This window comes from Taeniopygia guttata, chromosome 1, assembly GCF_048771995.1.
Source record: "Taeniopygia guttata chromosome 1, bTaeGut7.mat, whole genome shotgun sequence".
In the NCBI taxonomy this organism is placed as follows: Eukaryota; Metazoa; Chordata; class Aves; order Passeriformes; family Estrildidae; genus Taeniopygia; species Taeniopygia guttata.
The window spans coordinates 89,293,568-89,315,584 of NC_133024.1; the positions used below are offsets into that span (position 1 = coordinate 89,293,568).

Consider the following 22,017-nt stretch of genomic DNA (forward strand, 5'->3'; position numbering starts at 1 on the left):
TTACACTGCACTTGTCTGTCTCCATGCAGGGTGCCAGTGGGAGCTGGGCAGCCCAGGAACAGTGGAGCTGTAGGAGCTCCAACAACAAAAGTAGCTCCAGGAGCCATCCACCCCATTGTGGCTGGTCACAGCAACGCCACCACGGCTGTCAGACCAGTTGTTCCCATCACTGCTCCCCCGACGCATCCCCAGCTGCAGGCGGCCTCTCCGCAGCTGAGTAACTGCCTGAGGTACTCGGCTCAGCAGGCAGGCAGCCAGCCCCGCAGCGCCATGCAGATGGGTAAGTGCTCGCCCTGCGCCTCCTGCACTGGCAGGATTGACTCTAGAATGTGCCTGTCCCCACAGCTTTCCTTCTCATTTAACCCAGTCATTGTGGAGTTTGTCCATCGGTGATAGAGTATGTTTTCTTTGCTGGTAGTATTTACAGGTTTCTATTGATCTCTGGGAACCATGTTGTGTTTATCAGATTGTTCTGTTGCTACAGCTGAAATAGATTGTAGTGTTTACAAATATTTATACAATTTATCTGAGTGAAAGCAAGCACTCTATATACTAAGGAGATTAACAGTTCTGAGTCCGGTTGGCTTCCTCATAAAAAAATACTGCTCTTATTGAAGAGCAAGTAATACATGCCTTGAAATTCAGAAGCATTTCATTGGGCTTCAGGGATGAAAGGTATTTATTAGGCAGCATGGGACCCCAAGTTAGTGGTAAAGCAAAAGATCTGAAAAATGCTGCCACCTTTTTGAAGTGAGAATAAGAGCTTCTTGCACCAGGGGGCCTGTGTTCTTTCTAGGTTCCCTTTCTGATGTACAGCACAATTTTCTAGAGTACAATTTATTCCCCTTTCCCTGATGTTAAACAGCTTCTGATGTTGAATAAAGTAAAAGTAAATCCTGTGGTGGAACATTAGAGCAAAATTTAAAACATTTTGTTTCTGATATTTTATAAGGATGTAAGCCATTGTATTTACAAAGATCAGTAATGACTGTGACTGCTCAAAACTGAGGTCTTGGATACAAAACAGAGCAAACACAAAGGAGAAATAGCCTGCAGAGTAAGTCATGAATTCATACCTTTTGAAGCCAGAAGGCACAATGATGACCATCTAATCTCACCTCCTACACAGTCCAGACGAAAGGGAAGAAGATGTAATCAAATACTTGAGAATCTCAGTCTCAAACAGTGGAGACTCCTCTACTCAACAAACAGTTCAGGGCTTTACATGGCATCCACGTCACACTGGGGAATAATTGATTTATCCTTTTTTCTCTACTTCAGAAAGTCCTGCTTTCCTCTCAAGTCAACCCTTCCAAAAGGTCTCCTGCTCCCACAGTGCGAAGGCAAAAATGTCCCCTTTTGGGTGCAGTGCTCAGGAAGTTTTCAGGTGCTCCTGGTGCCTCCTGGGCCCATGTCAACAGGCAGGTGACTCCCCTGAAACTAAGGTGACAGATTGCTCTGCCTCACAGGCCTGGCATGCCCCACACCTTCTTTCCACACCTCCAGCAGTTTCCCTGATTTAATATTGCTCCTCTAGGTCACTCTGACATCTCTAAAGTGCCAAAGCGTTGGCAGGCAGGGTGATCCAGGGACCACAGAGCTGTTCCGAAACCTCCCAAACAGAGAGTTTTCCAACCTTTCCAGAAGGTTCATGAGATTGTTGTTTTAATTAAATAAATCTTTGCCAGAATAAATAAAGGAAGTTTTCATGATTATCAGTCATTATCTCCATAACGGCTGTCCTCACCAGCTTCCTGAGGACCAGAGCCCATGCAGGACAGGTCGGTGCACTGACTTTTGAAAAAGCTTTCCAAGAGAGGAAAGCTGGCACAGTATTCAAATCATGTTTCTGTTGGCTTGCAATATACATGAGTAACAAATCAATTTTCTACAAGGCCACTAATGTAGGAATACACCCAAAACGAAATATGAGTAGTGTAAAACAAAAATAGCCTTCAGTGAGCATTGCTAATTAATAGCATGTTTGATGCAGCACAGTCCAGATCCAGAGATCCCAGAGCAAAGCATACATTGTAACAGTAAGCAGATGAAACTACAGAATAAAATGTGAGAGCTCTGCTTAGAGTTGATTTTTTGCAGGCCATTTCTTTTACTGTTTCTCATGTTTTATATTTCCTTTGTGTCTGGAAATACCAAGTCCTACATGAAAGAGGTGATGTACCTAGTATGATTATCAAATCAGTGTTCTGCATCCAGGTACATGCAGAGAAATTCCATTAGTATGCTTTCTCTCTAAATTTAGGAAAGCCATTGATCCCTACAGTAGTTCAAAAGCTAGATCCTACAAGCTTAACCATCCCCAAAAACTTAGATTTCTCATAGCAAAATTGCTTACCACTCAGGTTCCAAATGGGAAAATCTGGAGGGAATAATTTCCAGATAACTAGTGGGTACCTTGCCTGGCTTTCTGGAAGTGAATTGCACTTTCAGTGCATGTTCTAGGTAGTCCTGGGAGGGGATGATGATAACTAATAGTAAAAATAGTCTCGAAGGCATCTGTAATAACAACGTTTAGGGCCTTCCTCATGCTACATGGTAAAGTGGTATCAAGTTACAGACTGGCTAAAGATAGTGCAGCTGGTTTGCTATAAAGGTTAGTAAAAAAAAAAAAAGATGTTATAGAGTCAAGGAGTTTCTGTAAGGGAGAATCATATAAACTGTGGAGGTGCTAATCTGATGATGACTGGCCCATCATGTTTAGTATCACATCAGACAATAGGGCAGAAGGCTGGGAAATTAAATCCCCTCCCGGCAGGAGTGCTCAGCTGGTGTAGTGAGTGTGATTAATGGCACTCTATCAATCTAATCCCTATAATGGATGCCACTGATAACCATAGGAATAGAAACTAGTGGTTTGAGTTGTTCTAGCATTGTTGTTTAGTTATAGATTGAGTGAACTCCAGCTGCATAAAAGTTTGTCCTTCAGATGAATTTGTCAGAAAATGACAGATCAAAGTCAGTCAGAAATTTTCCAGAAAAATGCAACTTGGTCAAAGAAAAGCTGATTTGCTGGACTCAAAGTTTATTTATCAGGAATGGATGTAGTTCAGCCAGACCAATCTGTTCTCCACATAAGAAAACAGTGCAATGATCACATTCTATGTTTTCACATCCCAGGTGAATAACCTGACCAAAATAGAGTCTATTGTGGGGTGAGTGAGCATGTTGTGCTCAAAAAATGTTCAGAGGTTCAAATTTTGCACTGAGACAGAACTAAACAAGATTATGAAATCTTGAAATCATTTACAAAATGGGCACTTTCCAGCCAGTCCTATTATTGAATCATTTATGTGAGGGAATGTCTGAGTATGGACTCTGCTTTTAGGCATACTTGAAGTGGAGCTGTATTTAGGTAACACCTAAGCAATCAACCAAGCTGTAAGTCATAGACAACATCATTGTGGAAATGGACCCAGAGCTCTGTCACATTTTTTACACCCTGAAGCATGCAACATGCTCTGGAATCCCTGGGGAGCTGACCTCATCAGTGTGTCACAGGCAACGCTAAATGGGCGAGCTCTAATTCCTGGTTCCCACTGCTTGCAGGCAGGGTTTGCTTAGCAGAAGCCAGAGTAAAAGGCAATGCATGGTCCCTTAGGGACTTTGCTGGCAGAGAGGAGGCTGAATTCAGAAATCCCCTGGTGAATTTCTGCTTAATTTATCCTGTGCAGCACAGTGATGTGATGTTGATCATTTTGTTAGGGCTGAAACAAGACACCTCCTTTTGTAATTGCTGTCTGCAGGGTCAACGTGGATCATCTGGGCTAACCCCTTAGGTCCCGCGTTCCATTGCTCCAGAACCGATCACCTTAGGAGGAGGGCCTGGGGGTGCAAAAAACAGCTCAGCTGGAATGAGATAATGTATTTTTTAAAGGCAGCAGGTTAGGTATTTACTTCCAGGCATGGGCAGGGATAGTGAATGCCATTCCCCAGTGGCATCACTGTGGGGAACAAGCCAATTTTGGTGACTTTGGACAGGGCTTTGCAGCCAGGAGGGGAATTAGCCAAAAACACTTGCAGGGTGAGATATCCTGAGCTCAGAGCTTATCTCCCCATCGGGCCTTTGGCACCTTCACAGACAGAATCACAGAACATTCTGACTTGGAAGGGACCCACAAGGATCATCGACGCCAGCCCTTCACGTGAATGGTCCCCAGTTGTTGTTGACACCGCGCCGTGCCCAAGTGAGCTGTGGCCCCTGAAGAGCCCATCGAGGGCAATGGGACCGAGTTTAACCGCGCTCTGTGCTCCTCCCGCAGCGCACCCTGCAGTGCCGGCCCCGGAGCGACCCACGGCCACGGTCTCGCCCCTGCGGACTCCCAGCTCGCCCTCCCGCCTGCCCGCCGCGGCCATCCGGCCTCACCCCGCCGTGTCCCCGCAGCACGGCCACCAGCCGCCCGCCCCGGGGGCCCGGCCCCTCATCCCGCTCACCTCCGCCGCCGCCGCCATCACCCCGCCCAACGTCAGCGCCGCGCACCTCAACGGGGACGTGGGCGGCGGCCCCGCCGCGCCCGGGCCCGCCGGCAAGCCCGAGGAGAGGAAGAACGAGAAGGTAAGGGCCGCCGTGCCTCTGCCGCGCCCCTGCTGCCGCCGCGGCGGCCTCCCGCAGGCTGCTGAGGAGGCACCCTGCCAAAGCTGGTTCCACCGCCAGACAGCTTGGGCATCCTCATCTCACACTATTTCCACACTTCATCTTTCCCCCGCCACCATACTCAACACTGCTCTCGCATTACCTGCTCGCGGATGGGAAACAAGGCTGGATGGGCTGAATTTGTGTGTTTCTGCCAATGATAGCGCCGAGATCTGCAAATTTGCAGTGGTGCAGCGAGGTGTAGCGGGCTCTTGGCCATCAGGGCCGGATGGCCGGGTCAGATTCCGTCTGCCTCCCTACGTCAAAGAGGCCGGTGGTGGCACCTGCCACACAGCAGGTGCCTCAGGCACAGTAAAACATTGGCTCCTGAGCGGTAGGAGCTTTTGCTCTTCCAGAAACATCTCAATTTCTTCAAGAAACTTTCATTGCAGTGACAGCCAAAAGACGAGAATGCAGTGCGATACTGCTCGATGGGATGTAGGTACAGTGTACTGTAGGGTCAATTTTTTAGGAGCCAGCAGTGGGACTGATAGCTGGGTACATGTTCCCTGGCACACCTTGCTAAGGAAAGCCAGCGAGGAGAGCTGCTTTAAGCACCCAGCCTTTTAGGTTCTTGGCAGATATTTTGCTTTTACCAAATGTTTACATTTTGTCAGCAATTCCCATATATCAATGCTGAAGATTATCTCTGTACTGGCTAGCAGAGCAGGATCCTGGTTTGTATCTGAGTAGGTGGAAGAGATGTGGGGGCCTACTTTTCCTTTGAACCTGAAAAAAATCCTTTCCATATGTTCCCATGGTGACAGACACATATGGAGTAAACGGTTTCTTTGTACATGGTAATACTGAGGTGGCAGGTCTCGTGTGTCCTCAGGGCCACAGATAACCCCTAGTTGCACAAAATGAGGAATACAAGTTTTAGAATACTTTCCTTAATCCTGTCTTGAATTTTCTCTGAATGCATTTTGGTGAAAGAAGAAGAGTGTAGAAATTCTGTCCTCGATGTGACATTTAGGTACTTGATTACAAAGAACAACTCTCAGGTGTGCATCAAGGTCTGCATGCGGTGGAAGCAGAGCAACCAGCAGACCTACTAGTTCTGCAAATCCAAGGAAGGGAACAGCATTTGGCAGGAGGTGGTAGAGCTACACATTGCCTCAGAGCATTGTGTGCTGGCTTATTTATTACTTCCTAAAATGCATTAAGTGATAGGTCCATATATTTGCATTCATGTGATACTGCACACTGAAAGTCTGTAGGCAAAATTATATTGAGCACAGTCCTAAGATACTGGTTAATCTTTTCCAAGCTGTTACAGCTTAAAGTTACTGAATTGGGATGCAAAGAAGTAAAGTGAAGTGGTTTTTGATCTCCATGCATGAAGGGGAGAAGGAAATAATATACAACATCATTGCAGTGGGTGTTGCCAAAGCCCAGTTCACTATCTGGGAAGTATCAGAAAGAAGTGACAGTAAAAATTGTCATTTCTAACTCAGTTGGGTACTACATAAATGCCTGGGCTGGACAACATATTCCTGAATCTTATCCATGTTATAGTTCACTTTCATTTTAGAAAGATCTGAATTAGCAATGTTTCCCTTCCTTTTAGAATATTAACTGATATTTGGCCAGATAAGTTGTGTTTTTACTCTTTTCTAAGCCCAAATATTTCTTTGAAGCAATTGAGAGCTTAGATAATGCCAGAATGAAAGTCATATAACTATTCAGAAAAGCATCTGTGAGTCAGAACTGGAACCATATCTCTAACAGAGCTTGATATTTTCAGAGTGAAGGCTGTTTGGGCAGTTTTTTTTGGTAAATAGGAAAGTGTCGTAACAGTCAGAGGGAATATCAGTAGAGAAAGGCAGTATCTGTTATCAGTACATGTAGTAGGAAAAAGACAAAATCGAGGCGTAAAAAACAGCAGGGACATAGCTAGAAAGCTGCCAGATAAGCAAAGATGAGAAGCAATTTTTCTAAGTTCAGTTTCATTATATTAATCAATCAGGTATTTTGAGATGAAAGGAACAGAGGGGAAGTTAGTAAGAGGAGAGGTAATAAGGTCTTCAGCTCTATTGAACATAGGATGGAAGAAATGCACAGGTAATTATCTCCTGAGAAACTTGAGATTAGCAAGTCATATGTGGTGTAAGTTGTAGTGTGTCATAAAATTAGTGTTGTTGTTGTTGTTAGAATCAACAATTTTTGATGTTCCATGAAATTGTTAACTTTAATCCTGGCTTAGTCTTTCCAGCGTCTTTGGTAGGATACCACTGAGGAAAAAGGCTGAATGATCAGAGAATAACAGTTTTAGGAGACATTTTCTTGTTATTAGCCGTGGTTTTCTTTCATGCAGAAATTGTCAGTGTGAGTTCACTGTGGTACAGAGGGCACACAGTTCATAAGAAGTAGTTTGCATTCAGGGATGGACATGACGAGGATCCATTGTTTTTCATGGTTCTTTTGAGGCCTGTGGAGATAAATTGCATTTTTTGCATTTATCACTCTAGTATGGTGAGATATATTGGTCCATGGGAAATTTTCTTCAGATTATAACTTTAATAATGTTGATTGTCTGCTTGAAGGCTGGGTTGGGAGATAGTGGGGAAAAGTGTTTTAAGATACGATCTTCTAAAAAAAATAAGTTTTATGATTTCCCATGTCAATTCTACTCAGGGATACTAAATGTGACACCAAGGGGCAGCTTCTGCAGTGAGTCCATGTATGCTGTTTGTGTTGCTTGTTCCAAGATGGACTCGACTTCATCTCAAGAATAGCCTTGCTGAGTGAATGGTGCAATCATCACTGTTAACGCTTTCCTCTGTGCAAACGTTTATATGCCAATATCATAGGTTCCTGTTGGTGTGCAGCAGTCACGTATTGGCAAATCCCAAGATTTCTCTAAAATCAAGGGACTCCAATTCCAACTTTCACTCATTTCCTTGCGGTTTAAAGGCAACTGGCAGAAATAATCCTAAGGATTATGGTTTCTTGCTCACTTTCTATTTATATAGCAAATAAATCCTTAGGTCTATTTTTTGACATCTCTAGTTCTTTGCTTCAGCTTATTTCTTGAAGATCTTGATCCAAATTTCCAAAGGTGCAGGTGAACCTTGGTACTTATATTCATTTAGGTACCCTAAGAATAGTGTCATACTGTCATATTCCTGCTGACTTAATCAGAGGTAAAATTCTGCCTCCATGCCAGTCTTCACTTTTGGAGTATCCCATCTCAACTGGGCTTGTGTTCCACATCTCAGCTCCTTGACCAGCCTACTGTCTGCTTAAGGAACAGTTTTGAGCATGGTCTCCTTTACCAGCTGGTGATAGTAGCTGATGAAAAACTGTGCCATAGACAGTGCTGAAGTCCACTGTGTAACAGTACTTGGAAAGTACACTGGTAGCCAAGCAGGCTGAGAAGCAGAGCACTTGAAAATCAAAGAAGTTTCAGTGCTGTTCGGGCACAGTAGGAAGCAGCAGGAAAGGCGGCTCCCGCAGGGGCAGCACAGACACTGCAGGAATGACAAGTGGCCTGAGTAAAGGTGAGGGAGCATGGCAGAAGTCAAAGAGGTAAAGGTGGTCAGGGCAGCATAGGAGTGAGAAGAGCATTGGCAGCTGCTGGGAGATAGAGCAGGGAGCACCAGAGAAGGGGTGCCAGTGGGGGATCCAGGTGAAGGGTGCTGTGCAAAGTCCAGAGGAAGGGGTCCTGAAACAAGGAAGTTGAAATATAGGGTGTGAAATGTATCTAAAGAAGGCATTGGAAGAGAGGAAAGTGTGAAGGAGACACTTCATTCTTCTTTTCAAATACTTCCCACTTGAGGCAATTTTTTTTCTTTTTCCAAAAAGGAGGTTCCTTACCCCAGAAGTAAAATGCAAATTTTCCCCCAGAGTTGCCCTATGCCAGGTTAGGGATGGGAGCATCCCAAAGACATCACAGAGTCAGGAGAGAGATAAAGCAAAGAGCAGATGGACAATATCCATTTCCTTTAGGGTTGTGGAGTGGTAGCAGAGTTCCTTTGAGTTCTTCGTCATTTCTTGCTAATACCTGCATGTGTAGTGCAGATCTGAAAGTCAGAAAATTCAGACCCATTTCCCAAATCTTCTGAACATCTGAAAGAAAGAAATATAGATCTCAGTTGTGGAATTGGATCAAAACTGTATGGTTTGGGGGCTTTTAAAAATAGGGATCCTGCTTTTTTGGGCAGGAATACTACCCAGTTCAACTGGTAGATTACAGCTGAGAGCTTGTAATTATGGTATGACTACTGCTTTGACCTTGCTCAATTTTTGCTATAATAGTTCTGCTGTACATAATCTGGGTTGATGCTTAATACCACTGATAAAACCACTTGTTTGAATGAATTAATGCATTTCTCATTAAATGAGATCCTCATTATGTTAATCAAATCAAGCAAATCATGCTGGGTGGTTTGACCACTGTAATTAAACTTTCTTTAAAATCCAGTCATTTGGCTTTTGATGAGGATTTTGATTAAACTCTTCCAAAATGTCTGGCCCAAGAGCTGACAGAGAGGAAAATAAGAGCTTGCACTATCAAGCAAGTCATTAATTCGTCACGGTGTTACATCAATTCCTTACTGTTTTACCTAGCCAGAGTATATTGAAATATTTGAAATTTGGCAATGTAAAATTAAACATTTCTTACAAGTATGCTGAGAGAACAAGTCTGTTTGCAGCTTTAAATTTAGGAACTGTGTCCCTGGAATATGTAGTGGATCTAGATTAACAAGTCGCAACAAATGGGAAAATACATTAGGCTGCTGTTTCCTGATGTTAAGATAAGAAGAGATACATCTTCAGAAAATTACTTTGAACACACAACAACAGTTTTTCATGTGAAGACTAAATCAGTAAACATCTGTCTGTTTTTACCAGTGTCACTCACTTTCTCAAGTATCAGTCCTGCTCAAAATAAATGCATTCCTCAAATGATACAGTATGTTTGGCATGATGCTGGTGTGAGAACTACATTGCAAAGCAGAACAAGCCAAGGCCTGTTTTCTGGCCCTGTAAATGTCCCTGCATGACTTGTATCCGTGCTTCTAAGCTTTTTTTTCTGCCCAAAATAGGATGGCTACATCCAGACTGCTCATCAAGAACAGTCCTGGTAAGTGATGTGGCACCACCATGCTCCTGTGTTGTCCTAGGATAGCATTAGTTCATAGAATCATAAAATATCCCGAGTTGGAAGGGACCCACAAGGATCATCAAGTTCAACTCCTGGCCCTGCACAGGACAACCCCAAGATGCACACCATGTACTCGGGAGCATTGTCCAAATGATTCTTGAACTCTGTCATGCTGGTTCTGTGACCACTTCCCTAGGGAGCCTGTTCCAGTGCCCAGCCACTCTCTGGGTGAAAAACCTTTTCCTGATATCCAACCTAGACTTCCCCTGGCGCAACTTCAGGCCATTGCTTCGGGTCCTGTCACTGGGCACCAAAGAGAAGAGATCAGTGCCTGCCCCTGCACTGTTCCTCATGAGGAAGTTGTAGATTGCTGTGAGGTCTCCTCTCATTCTCCAGATGAGCTAAGTTACTTCAGCAGCTCCTCATGTGACTTCCCCTCAAGGCTCTTTACCATCTTCGTAGCCCTTCTTTGGATGCTCTCTAATAGCTTTATATGTTTCTTATATTGTGGGCCCAAAACAGCGCACAGGACTTCAGGTGAGTCTTCCCCAGTGGAGCATAGAGCAGGAAGTCAGTATAAGCCAGAGCCACAAAGGTTAATGGATACACACATAGGTTTGTTGCTAAATCCTGACATTGTCTTTGATATCAGAGTAGACATGACCAGAGAGACTTCCCTCTCCACCACTCCCCCTTCCTGTTAGTGCCTTTCTCATCCTTCTCCTAAACTGCAGCCCAGCGCCCAGTCCTACCTGGCAGCATCCCTCAGTGCAGGCCTCCTGCTTGCGCACTTAGTTGCTTTATGAAGCGTTGGAGACTAGATCAAAGGCCCTTTAGAAATTTGGTTTCATAAATTCTTGAGATGCTCTTTGACCTTAATTCCCATTACAGCTGTGCAATTATGGTATCAGATGGTCAACCTGAAACTGCCTGAAGAACCAGATCCTACACAGTTATGCATTTTCAGTTTTTACTTACTCTTAGTCTCTGCATTGCAACAAGTTCTCATATTAACTTGTCCCTCTCTGAAAGGCATTTGTTATCACTTCATATCCCCAAAGACATTTTAATTCCTTATCCAGAAAATGAAAGATCCGTCTCAAAAGTGAAATGTTGAGCACTTGCAAGGACTTCGTAGATATAAAATTGGTTGGCAAAAATAGTGGTCACCTGTGATGAGTGGAGGAAGCTAAGGACAGGGTTGATGCAAGCAGGTTTTTCAGATTCCAAGTCTATAAGGCTGACCCTGAGTTTCTGGAAGAGGAATTCAGTCTTCCTAGCAGATATGAAATTATTTAACATTTTTCAGTTTGGGAAAAATGTTCCTTATGTTCGGCTAAGAAAGCCCACTAAGTTGCACAGGTGTGAAATGGAATGATAACAACCAAGTGATTAAGTGGAAGCAGTGCAAGACATAGCAGTAAAAAAATTGTACAAGACCAGAAGACTTGGATTCTTAAAACAAGGGTAGGATGCATTAAGAGGGAGCAACATTGGAATAGTAATCTAAAGGGTTGCGCCAAAAAGAATAAATTCTGTGGCACTAATTTTCCTTAATATTCTGTATGACATCTGAGTTGATCCAGGAGCCACCAACACCAGCATGTCACTGATCATTTTCAGAATCAGCTATGACTTTCCAGTGTAAGGTGTTCCAGTTTTTTTCTTGGTAAAGATGCTTTAGTCTGGAATATTTTCATTCAGTTCTTTCAATATTTGAGCACAGAATACACACTGTTAATCTCAACAAAGGCAAGGGGACTGCCTCTTCATCACAAATGAGCCGCTGCTTCCCATGCTCCAGAAAGGGAATCTTGGCTCAGCGACCAGCAAGTGATTCACCAGAAACTTGGCCTGGGAGTGGAAACCTTTTTTTCTGGTCATGTGAACTCAGGCCACAAAGTTCTGTTTTAGGGAGAAAACTCATGCTTAAAATCTCTCCAGCACCTTCTCCTTCATCGTTAGAGCTCAATTTGAAAGGACAAAAACCTGGCAACTCAGTGATGAATATTTTAAAGCTGGCAAATTACCCAGCCAAAAGCATGAGCCCCAGCTGTCAAAACATAGAAAACTTAAGCTTTACAATAAAACAGATTTCTGTTATTTCTGACTGTCTAGGATTCTTTTGCTTAGATCAAGGGCAATAAGTCATTGATCAAAATTTCTTTTTCTTCTTCACATTTTTGATGTCAGGAAATGCTTTCAAACTCCCCACAGATATTTCAGGCACTGACTTTGCTGCCAAGCAGTCTCCGAAAGCTATTCCTTTTTTCTCTCCTCTCCCCCCGCCTCTGCTTATCTGCCTCACAGTGCTGTCACAGGATTTCTCAAGTGTCCGCAGTGGATTTCTCTAACGCTCTTTTGAGTGGTTCTGTGCTGCATTCTATGGCCTTAAGGGGAAGTGGATCCCAGGGAAGAGAAGATGGAGAGTGCTTTAACTTCAAGAGGAAATTCAGTTTATCTACTAACTGGAGATGAAGCTGTTTGGATGCCAAGGCACAAAATTCTCCTGGCACCTGTACAGACCTAATTTTACAGCACAGAGGACCCATGAGCTTTTGCTAAATCCTTAGCACGGCTTGAGGAAGAAAGTAGAACTGACAAAAGAAAGAGCATGCAAGGGAGCACTGGAAGCAGAAGGCTGGAGGCGTATGTGTGCGCGAGTGTGTGTCTGTGTGTGAGCATCCCGGCACTGGCGTTCCCATGGCATTCCTCTGCCTGCAGAAGAAATCATGCAAGGACCAGATGGCTGGATGGGGCCAGGCTGTGGGTGGGGATGGCAAGTATGTCCTTGGCTTAGTTGGGTGAAATGTAAGTGCCCTTGTTCTATCAGTGGGAGACATTGACACATTCTGCCTGTTGTGGGATCATAGGGGCCAACCCCAGACCACACAGCTCTGCAGTTCACCCTCCCCTCATGGCTTCTGCCGTCTCCCTGTCCTGTTCCTGAAGAGCATGTTTTGGTCTCTCATTCCCTCATGACATCAAGGTCCCAGTCCCTATGCATGGGTTAAAAAACCCAGAGTGTGAATGTTCTTCCTGTCCCCATAGTTCTCCTTTCTGCTTGAAGCAGTAACACACAGAGCTGGCATGAGCTGACACTACCCCACCACTACCAGGAAGGAAGACATGCAGGATGAAACCATTCCAGCAGAAAAACAGAGTAGGAAGCTGGATGCCTTGAAAACAATGAAACAACTTGCAGTGTGTCAGAGTTGGTGGCATCCTGGCATCCCACACATTCAGGACTCATTTGTTTTCTTCAGTGGTTTTCCAACTGTGAATTCATAAGCCAGTAAGTCTTAAACCACCAAGAGACAACAGAGATTATTCACTGAGCTACAAGAAATTTAGGTGTCAGTGCAGTTTTTTTATGGAGACAAAGCCTGAACTTCCCTGTGAAAAGTCACTAATCAACTTTTCAATGCCCATGTTTCTGTTTCCTAGGTGGGTTAAAATATCTACAATCAATGCAGAAGTCTTTCAGCAAGCTCTACTAGAAGAATTACGTAAACTGAAAGAAATTGCTGTTTCTGACAAATCCTCAGTACTGTAGGAATAGCATGTTGAAACAGTCAACAAATATCTGTGGCATGTTTCTATTTTTGTTATGTAACTCAAGGGCATAACCAAGTTATAGCGAAGGGACATTTATCTTATTTTGTACAGTTTTGTTTATTATTCATATTGCAGAAGCAGCATAAAAATGTACAACCCCTCGGCCTTTCTTTTGCCAAATGGTAAAGCCACTTTCAGTCAAAAAAAATAACAGCCCAGACTGACTCTAATGTCTCAAGCATCTAGTAATTCTCTTTGGACCAAGTGAAGACATGGAGTCAATGATCATCTCTGAAGGACTGAAAAAAAAAAGTTACTATTTTGCCCTCTGGAGAAAAGATCAGTCTCAGGAGTTCAAAAAGTACACCATGCAAAAGTCACTTTTCTGACACTACATCTGCAGGCTGCCCGTAATTGATTAATATACTGTGTCAAGCAGTCAACCTTCTAAAAAGCAATTTATTTTAAAGGCAGAACTCAACCTGTTGCTTTGCCTTTTTTTGCATATATTTTGTTTGGTTCATATTCACTGACATGCTTCTGTAAGTTAATACTACAGAAGCTGTAATACTAACCTTCAGTCTCAGATCACTGTATTCAGCAGACTAGAAGCAGATTGGCATTGGGCTTCATCACCAGATGCCTCAGGGAGAGAAGAAGTAATTTAATGCAAGTCCCTGGCCAACTTATTTTGCAGTAAAGTAGATTTCCTGTGCTGTAGATTTTTTGTCCCAATTCATAATCAGTCCAGGACTAGTATATTTTTTAATGGAACTAGGTGGCTTTTTTATGACCTGAGAGATCTCTATTCCCTCCTGGACAACATCATATTATTTTTCATATCTTTAGTTTTGAGACAGAAAAAGGAGGAGGTCAGGCAGGCAGATCCTATCAACACAATGGTCCCTGCTGTGGCAACGGAGATACATAAGCTAGGTTTTGACCAGGACATAAAAGAGGGAGCTGATTTTCCAAGTTCTAAAATTTTTCTGGACATGTTTTATATCTAAGCCAGGTACTCCTGGTTGGTAGACTTAGAGTGAACCTGGCTGAGAGATACAACTGGCCAGCAGAGACTATGACACACGAGGGGCAGTAAGGATGGTGGCCCCGAAGCCTGGAATGGATTTCCATTCATCAGCCATGAGGAAGTCAGGTGGATGCCAGTTTCCCACCACAGATGTCTAACTTTTCTTGAAATTGTTCCATTATGACAGTTCTACAATTTCCCTGAACAATCCATTCCTGTCCTTTCATATTCCTCAGGTCAGGAAATTCTCTATTATCCCTCACAAATCTTTCATGGTTACAACTCAGTCTTGCTTCTTCATGTCTTGCTCCAGATGGAGCTGCTGATCATCTTTCTCTTGACAGCCTTCCACATGTTAGAAACTTATAATGTGTTTAGTCCTTGAAAATTCTCTTCTTTCAACCTCACTGAGCCCAGTTCCTTGTCTTTCTTCACAGTAATGTTTTCTAGACTTCTGATTACACTTTCCTCTCTCATCTGGGCAGTCTTCAGCTTGCTGGAGTTAAAGAGTCCCAGAGTGGAGTTGTGCTGAGATCTTGTTAGTGCAAATTAGGGTGAAATAAGCACTTCCCATTGCTTATATATACACTGTATACAGATAAAGCTTGTCTTTTTCACAGCACTCTTGGCTCACTCCAGCTTTGTGACCCAGTGTAACTTCTATGTCCTTTTGCAGAGCTGCTGGCTGGCCAATCACTCCTTATATTGCAGTGTGCATTTGATTTCTCATTCCTAGCAGTTGCATATCATGCTTGTCTTTGAATATTTCATTATGGTGATTTGGGATCATTTCTCCATTTTAGGAAAATTGTCTTGAATTCTTACCCTGTTAATCCTGCTGTTGTGGATGAACCCTGGCAGGCAACTTAGACTTACACAGCCACTCACTCGCTCCCTGCCACAGTGGGAAGGGGGAAATAATCAGTGAAAGTGAGAAAACTCATGGAATGAGATAAAGACACTTCAATAGGTAAAGCAAAAACTGCACACACAAGCAAAGCAAAACAGGGAATTCACTCACCAATTTGCACTGACAGGCAGATCCTCAGCTCTGTTACAGTAATGGTGACTTGGGGTGACAAACACCATCATCCGAAATATGCCCCACTTTCTACCCCTTCCCCAGGCTTTCAGTTGCTGAGTGTGACACAGTATGGTCTGGGTATCCCTTTGGTCACTTAGGGTCAGCTGTCCTGGCTGTGCCCCTTCCCAACTCCTTATGCACCCCGAGCCCCCTTGTTGGTGGGGTGAGTGAGAGGCAGAAAAGGCTTTAACAATGTGCAAGGGCTGCTTGCTAACTAAAACAGGGTGTGTTATTACCATTGTGTGGTCACAAATCCAAAATACAGCACCATACAAGGCAATATGAAGAAAATTAACTTTGTCCCAGGTAAAACCAGGACACTGCTTGTGGCCTCAATCATCTCAGTGCCCACTGCTGGTTTTAGAAGTACACTCAGTAGCTCACATAGCAAGTAATTGATGGAAAGATTGACTAGTGCTGGGACTGAGACAAGCCCTGATGGTACATACTTGAAATGTCCTCATGGTTTGACAGAAAATCATTAACTGGAAAACATTGCAAAGCAACTGGTAGCATCTGGTTATCTGTAGCTGGAATTCTGAAGCAGCATGAATACTGCTGAGTTAAAAAGAGGGAGACTGGAAGGGGGTCTTCAAACACATTGCTGTCTGGCAGGAAGAGGAGTGCAAGATATTCATCATATTGCCTACTCTGCTCCGGGAAGATTGTCAGATACAGCAAAGTAATCATAGTACAGGACCTTGAATAGAAGTTGTGATTGCTTAACTGATGGGCTAGTAATTCTGTTATCTTTATAGGCAGAGACATTCCAATCAACCAGGATCAAATTGAGAATTATAAGAATTATAAGTTAATGTTTGCCCACTCTGTTTTGCTAAAATGAAAATCAGAAAGCCTGCCAGCATGTCAATCAGCCCCTGCAGTTTTGCACCGTTATCTGACTTGTGTAAAGGGATTTTCATCTTCATCTGTGGTAGGCAGGCTCAGAGATGGAATGACAAAGCTGTCATTTCTGCTCCAGTGCAGTAGTGATTTTATCTTTATATAGTTTTCATCATTTTCAGATGTGAGGTATATTTGCCCAACATCTTCACAGAAGCATTTTCAACTTACATGTTAAAATTGACCATTTCTTTCTATTGGTTGGCAGGATTCACCATTTTTTTCAGGTCACACTGGCCTCTTCTGCATCAGTCAACTAGCTGGCAGAGTGAAGAGGAATATGCTGTATATGTGCTGTCATTGGTAATTATTTCTGCAGTAGCTGCAAATGAAAACACCAACCAGATGTCACTGCCTCATTGCATAGCACAATCCAGACATGCAACAAATTTGTGTTCAGAGAGCACTTGAGGTTACAGATGTGAGTCTGTGTGCAGCCTGTGTGAGATGCTTCTCACTGGCTGCATCACTGATATTACCCTATTTCAGCCCTGGCATAAAGCATATCCTCACGTATCTTGGATCACTCAGGTCAGTTTAAGCCTGACATTTGAGCTAACATGTTTTATCTCACAGTTGGGATAGAATTAGGCAATGGAGAGCATTGGCTTGGGTAGCACACGTTACAAGTGGTAATTAGTTAAATCAGTGTAACTTAGTTGCACTTCATTACATGTCATATCTGCAGGTCGTGTGGCAGGGAAAAAGAAGAGGGCTAAACAAACGAAGGGAAGGTAAATGGAGGGACAGGATAGCAAAGTAAAACCAGGGTTAGTACAAAAGTGGGGAAAAAAAGCCACAGTGCTATTGGCTCCCCTTCCCTGCTTATGCTGTAGTTATTCTCTTCAGTTAGCTCTGTTTCTCATTGCTGATCCTTGCTCTGCACTTCAATTTAGCAAAGAAGAAATTTATATTCCTAAAGACCTGTTTTTAGCATAGGGTATTTTAAGCAAATGGGGGGAGGGTGTATTTTTTAAGCAGAAAAAAGATGAACTAGTAAAAAAAAAAAAGAAATATTAGTTTTTCCTAAAGAGAGGATGCTCTTATGACATATGCTGCCAAGACTTGAGAAAGCAAGATTTTTGCCATGGCAAAGTTCTCTAGTAATTAAAACCCAAGTGCTGTGGCATTTGGAAAGTGACAGTTCCTTGGTGTCTTTACCAAAGAAATTGTCATTTGCATGCCAGGTCATTCCTCTGACACTGACAGGCACTTTTCTTTGCAATACTTTAAAATTATTATGTTACTTTCTTCATTATTTAAAGAGTATACTTGATCAGTTGATCTTCTTGAGAGAAAACTACTCCAACCATCTTAGTGTGTCCTAGGAGTAATTCACAGGGCTGCTTGGAAATACAGTAAGAGTGCAAATGCCTGTAACACAGCTGACAGGGAGGTTACAGAAACCTCAGCTGCTTTGCCTGCAAAGCTTATGTACTTCAGTAATTGATCACACATCAATGTTGAAGGACAACAGTTCTGTGTCTGTGCAACAGATATCCCAGCAGGGCCTGTGATGCCCATGGAAAAGTAACACCTGTGACTCCCTGCACACTCCTGTGTGCTCAGAGGCTGAGCTTCTCTTACATCCAGAACAGAAGCCATCAGCCTGAGCATGTTAGTAATATCACTTGTTTTGTTTGAAATATGCTGTCATGATGGTAGGAGGGAGTAGGGACAGGGCCTGATGGTTTTAATGCATTAAATAAATCAGAAATGTTTGGGGAATGGTCAGATTTGAGGCTGATAGCTGCCAAAACTGGAGGTCAGCCTTCGGAGGGAGCAAAATTTTCATGCTTGTGGCTTTGATGATGTCAGGGACCTGCTTCTAAAATGTCAGACGTTCTGAGGACCATCAGGGCCCCTCTCATTCCTGTCCCTCATTCAGTCCAGGCTGCCCAAGCAGCAGTGCAAAGCCCAGATAATTTTCAGAAATACAGGCAAGAGGAGCTTCTGCTTTGGTCCCCTCTAGGCCACAGTCCATGCAAGTGTGATGTATTCTTTCAATGTCAGCTGACTCCTCTGTCTCTATCTAAATGCATCTTTCAGGAGTTGTTTCATCCTTGGAAGGAATTATTTCACCATAATGAGAATACACAAAAATTCTGGTAATTTTGCACTGTCTACTGACAGACCTTTTTTTTCTTCCAATGAAGAATTGATTTTGAGAGGAGAATATACCTCCTGTGATACCTGATTTTTCCACAAGCAGTCTTCCCTCTGAGTGCAGGCCAGCCCAATACCATGTGGTTTGTTGGAAGTGCTGAAATTACAGCCTGAGGTGGCACAGCTGCTGGAACAAGATCAACCAAGCAGGAATAGATACATCAGGGATAAAACATAAGATGGCCTCCACTAATCCAAACCATTTATCCTCGTGTTTCTGCTTTCCATAAAAGTACAAGTGTCACTTGCCTGTCATTTAACAAGATTACAAAGGAAGGCCAAGCAATTTTAACTGTTTGCTTCTGAAACAAAATCTATCCCTTATGAATGGGTAGAGCCAGAGCGAACTATGTGTAAGACTAAAGTATGTCGAAGCACGTTGTGACTTCTGTCATTGATTCCCTTTCATTCAGGTGTTCGGTGAGTGAGGTTGCTCTGGCTTGCTGCAAAATCTGAGTGTTGCTCCCAATGCTTCCCAGGACCAATAAATCATTTTCACTTCCTTTTGAGAGACAGGGAGCAGCAAGCTAACCAGTCAGTCTAAATCATCTTATTTAGAAACATTAATTTTAAGTAGTTCATCTAGCAGTTAGTTTAATTGCACATCTTTTTCTCATTTCAGAATCCTGTGCTGTCAGTCAAGCTATGATAGATTATCCTCTAGTTTGAATAAATGAACTTAGTTTCACAAGAACACTCATGCTCTGTCCAGCTGTTTTGTTTCAATTCTCTAGAAAATACAGTTAGTCCACCACAGTTGCCTAAATCATTTAGTCACCCTGATTTGTATTAAAACAAAGGTGTAACATTTCTAGGCTTCAGATTAGCTAAGGTCCTTAAGACACAGTGTATCACAGTGTAGGAGACACCCAGGGTAGCTACAAGGAAGCCCTTGGCATGTACAAAGACTGTGCAATGTCAGATTTGGAAGCAAACTGGTATCCAAGAAGGAATAGGACTTTGTCAGCCCTGTCACCAGTACTTCTGTGGCTCCTTGGTGCAGTGTGAGTGCAGCAGCCCTTGATCTTTGGTTTGCAGGGCAGAGATGGAGCTGAGGAATCCAAATAGCAGATGCAGGGCTGTGAAAGTGCTCTGGGGCTGTGGTTCCCAACCCTCTGTGTCTCTTCCTTGGCTAAGACTGCATCCTGATGGCTGCCTTTTGCCCTCTCTCAGACCCTTGCAGCTGAGGAAGTCCCTGAAACAGCTGATTTCCCAAAGCTGAGAGGGCACAGGGGAGGGCTCATTCCTCATTTTGTCCTGTTTCCTAAGCTTTTGCCAAAATACCTAATTTTTTAACCATAGCAATAATTCTGAAAATGTTACTGTTTTTACAGTCTCTTTATAGCGAGGTGGAGTTACCCTGTGTATGCTCTAAGTACTGTTTCATTTACCTGTTGGGATTTACTGAAGCAGAATTTGGATTCATACCACTTTTTAATAGCCCTTGCTAGGTCTGTTCTCCATTAATTTGTCTAATCCCCTTTGAACCTCTTCATACTTTTGGCTTCCATAATACTGTGTGCATGAAGTCTCCATTTAATTATGTGTTGTGTGAAAAAGTGCTTCCTATTTTTTCATTTCAACCATTTGCCTGATAATCTCATTTAGGTTCCCCCTAATTCCTGTACTGTGGGAAAAAAATCCATTTCCTGAGTACCATCTCCACAGGAAGGGATTTTGTAGGTCAGTATTTCCTGTCAGTTTTCTGCTTTCCAAGCATGCCCAAAGTATATACTTAATGCCTCTCTATGTAGGCAGCATGGTGAGCAGGAGACTGGAGCAGAGCGGGGATACGCTTTTGAGCTGAATTTCCCTTACTTGTTGTAGGATAATTGAAATCCAGTAGATTGCTGAGCAAAGAAAGAAGCTGAATGTCAAATGCACAAGGATATCAGGCCTACTCCTTTATTTTGTGTACCAAAGAGGTTGCTCACACTTCAAAGGAAGAGGTGGGCTAAAATTAGGACTAAAACACATCCATCTGCCCTTAGTTCTAGAGAGGATGGCTGCTTGGAAGTAAGTGGAAATGTCACACAGTCTTCTTGAGAACCATGTTTCATCACTTTTTTGGTGGTGTTCTTGCGCTTCAGTCTATCTGTACACAATTTTGAGTTACCTCATCACAGCAGTAGTTTTCTACTCCCTGTGCTGTGTTTCAGCTGTTCCCATGAAAAAGTAGCACTAAACCTGCTACAGTATCAGTGGATCAGGTCATCTATCCCTCATTCACGCTTAACCCTGTCAGAGTCCCTTTTACCTTCTACCTCTTCTGAATTAGGCTGCCTCCAGGAAGCTTAATGATAGCTGAGACTCTGCTTCCTCTTCAGTTGGTTTTGTTTTTGTTTTTTTTTTTTAATTAGAGCTAGCCTTTAACTTTGCTTCAGTGTTTGAAAGATCTAATATTCCATCTAAATTGAATATTGAAATATATTTTTAGATTCCCTCTTTATCTCTTTTTGTAGTCTCTAGAGCCTTGCAGCTGCCTCAGTTCAACAGAAGCACATGATGAAGTGCCTATGTGCTTTGCTGTACTGAGACCTGAACACTAATTTCTTATTCTCAGTTTTGTTTTCAAAACATTTCAAATTCCCCATCAGGTCTAGCAAGACATTTTACTTATTTTCCCCTGTTTTTAATAGTATCTATCTTCAAATTAATAATAAATAAATATAATCTTTTGTGCACATCTGTATGCATGTTACTGTCACTGGAATTTAAAAACTAAAGATACTATGGTCCTAAAATCCTTTTTGTTTCTTAGTATGTAACACGTATACTGAGATTATAATAAAAGACTTGTGGCCAGGAGCAGTTGTCTCCATTAAAAATTAAATCTTTGGCAGGTATTTCCATACAATATATGATACCAGACTAGTCTTTCCCTAAAATCAGAAGAAAGTATGTAGTAAGTAATTGTTGTTGTCTTGTTCACTATGACATCAATGCCTCATGAGAAATAGTGGCAAATTGCACATGATAAATACATATCCAAAGATATTTCAGACCTGAAGCTTCCCTTTGAGATTATATTGGTTTGGGGGTTTTGGCAGAGCTTTTTGAATGATTATCAAAATCTCAAGTGAAATAATTTTACAGATTTTAAAAGCCCACATACCTTTTTTCCTCAGAGACAGAATCCAAAATATGACCTACTGTTTCAATACAAGCATCAATCACCAGAAGCCACATTGGAATCAGAATAAAAATGCACTGTTCTCCAGCCACTAACTTACAATTACTCAATAGGCACTGACCAAGTTAAACAAGCAGTAAAAGTGGCGTTTTGTGGGTACTGACTGATAGATGAGTTCCTGATTTGTGAGGGCTTTTGAGCCCTCTCAGGGCTCAGGGCAGCATTTAAGCAGTTTTGTTTCTTTTTTCTTTATTTTTAAATGAAACCTCTTCTTCTCCCTCTGGCTGTCTTATCTATTGATGTAACTGGTGTAACCTCATTTCAGTGACTGGACACAGCTTTTCTATCAGCTGCAGTAAGGTTTCCTCATTTGTTTAATGAA

The 22,017-nt window shown here is 42.7% G+C and overlaps 1 protein-coding gene across 1 annotated transcript in view; it reads left to right on the forward strand.

Annotated features, from left to right (window-relative positions):
• Positions 1-22,017, forward strand: part of SH3RF3 (SH3 domain containing ring finger 3) — a 246,794-nt gene that overhangs the window by 207,027 nt on the left and 17,750 nt on the right. The window contains exons 7-8 of the mRNA XM_030279354.4: positions 30-280; positions 4,281-4,573. Of these exons, the coding sequence (XP_030135214.4) occupies positions 30-280; positions 4,281-4,573 (544 nt within the window). The remainder of the gene's footprint in view (positions 1-29; positions 281-4,280; positions 4,574-22,017) is intronic.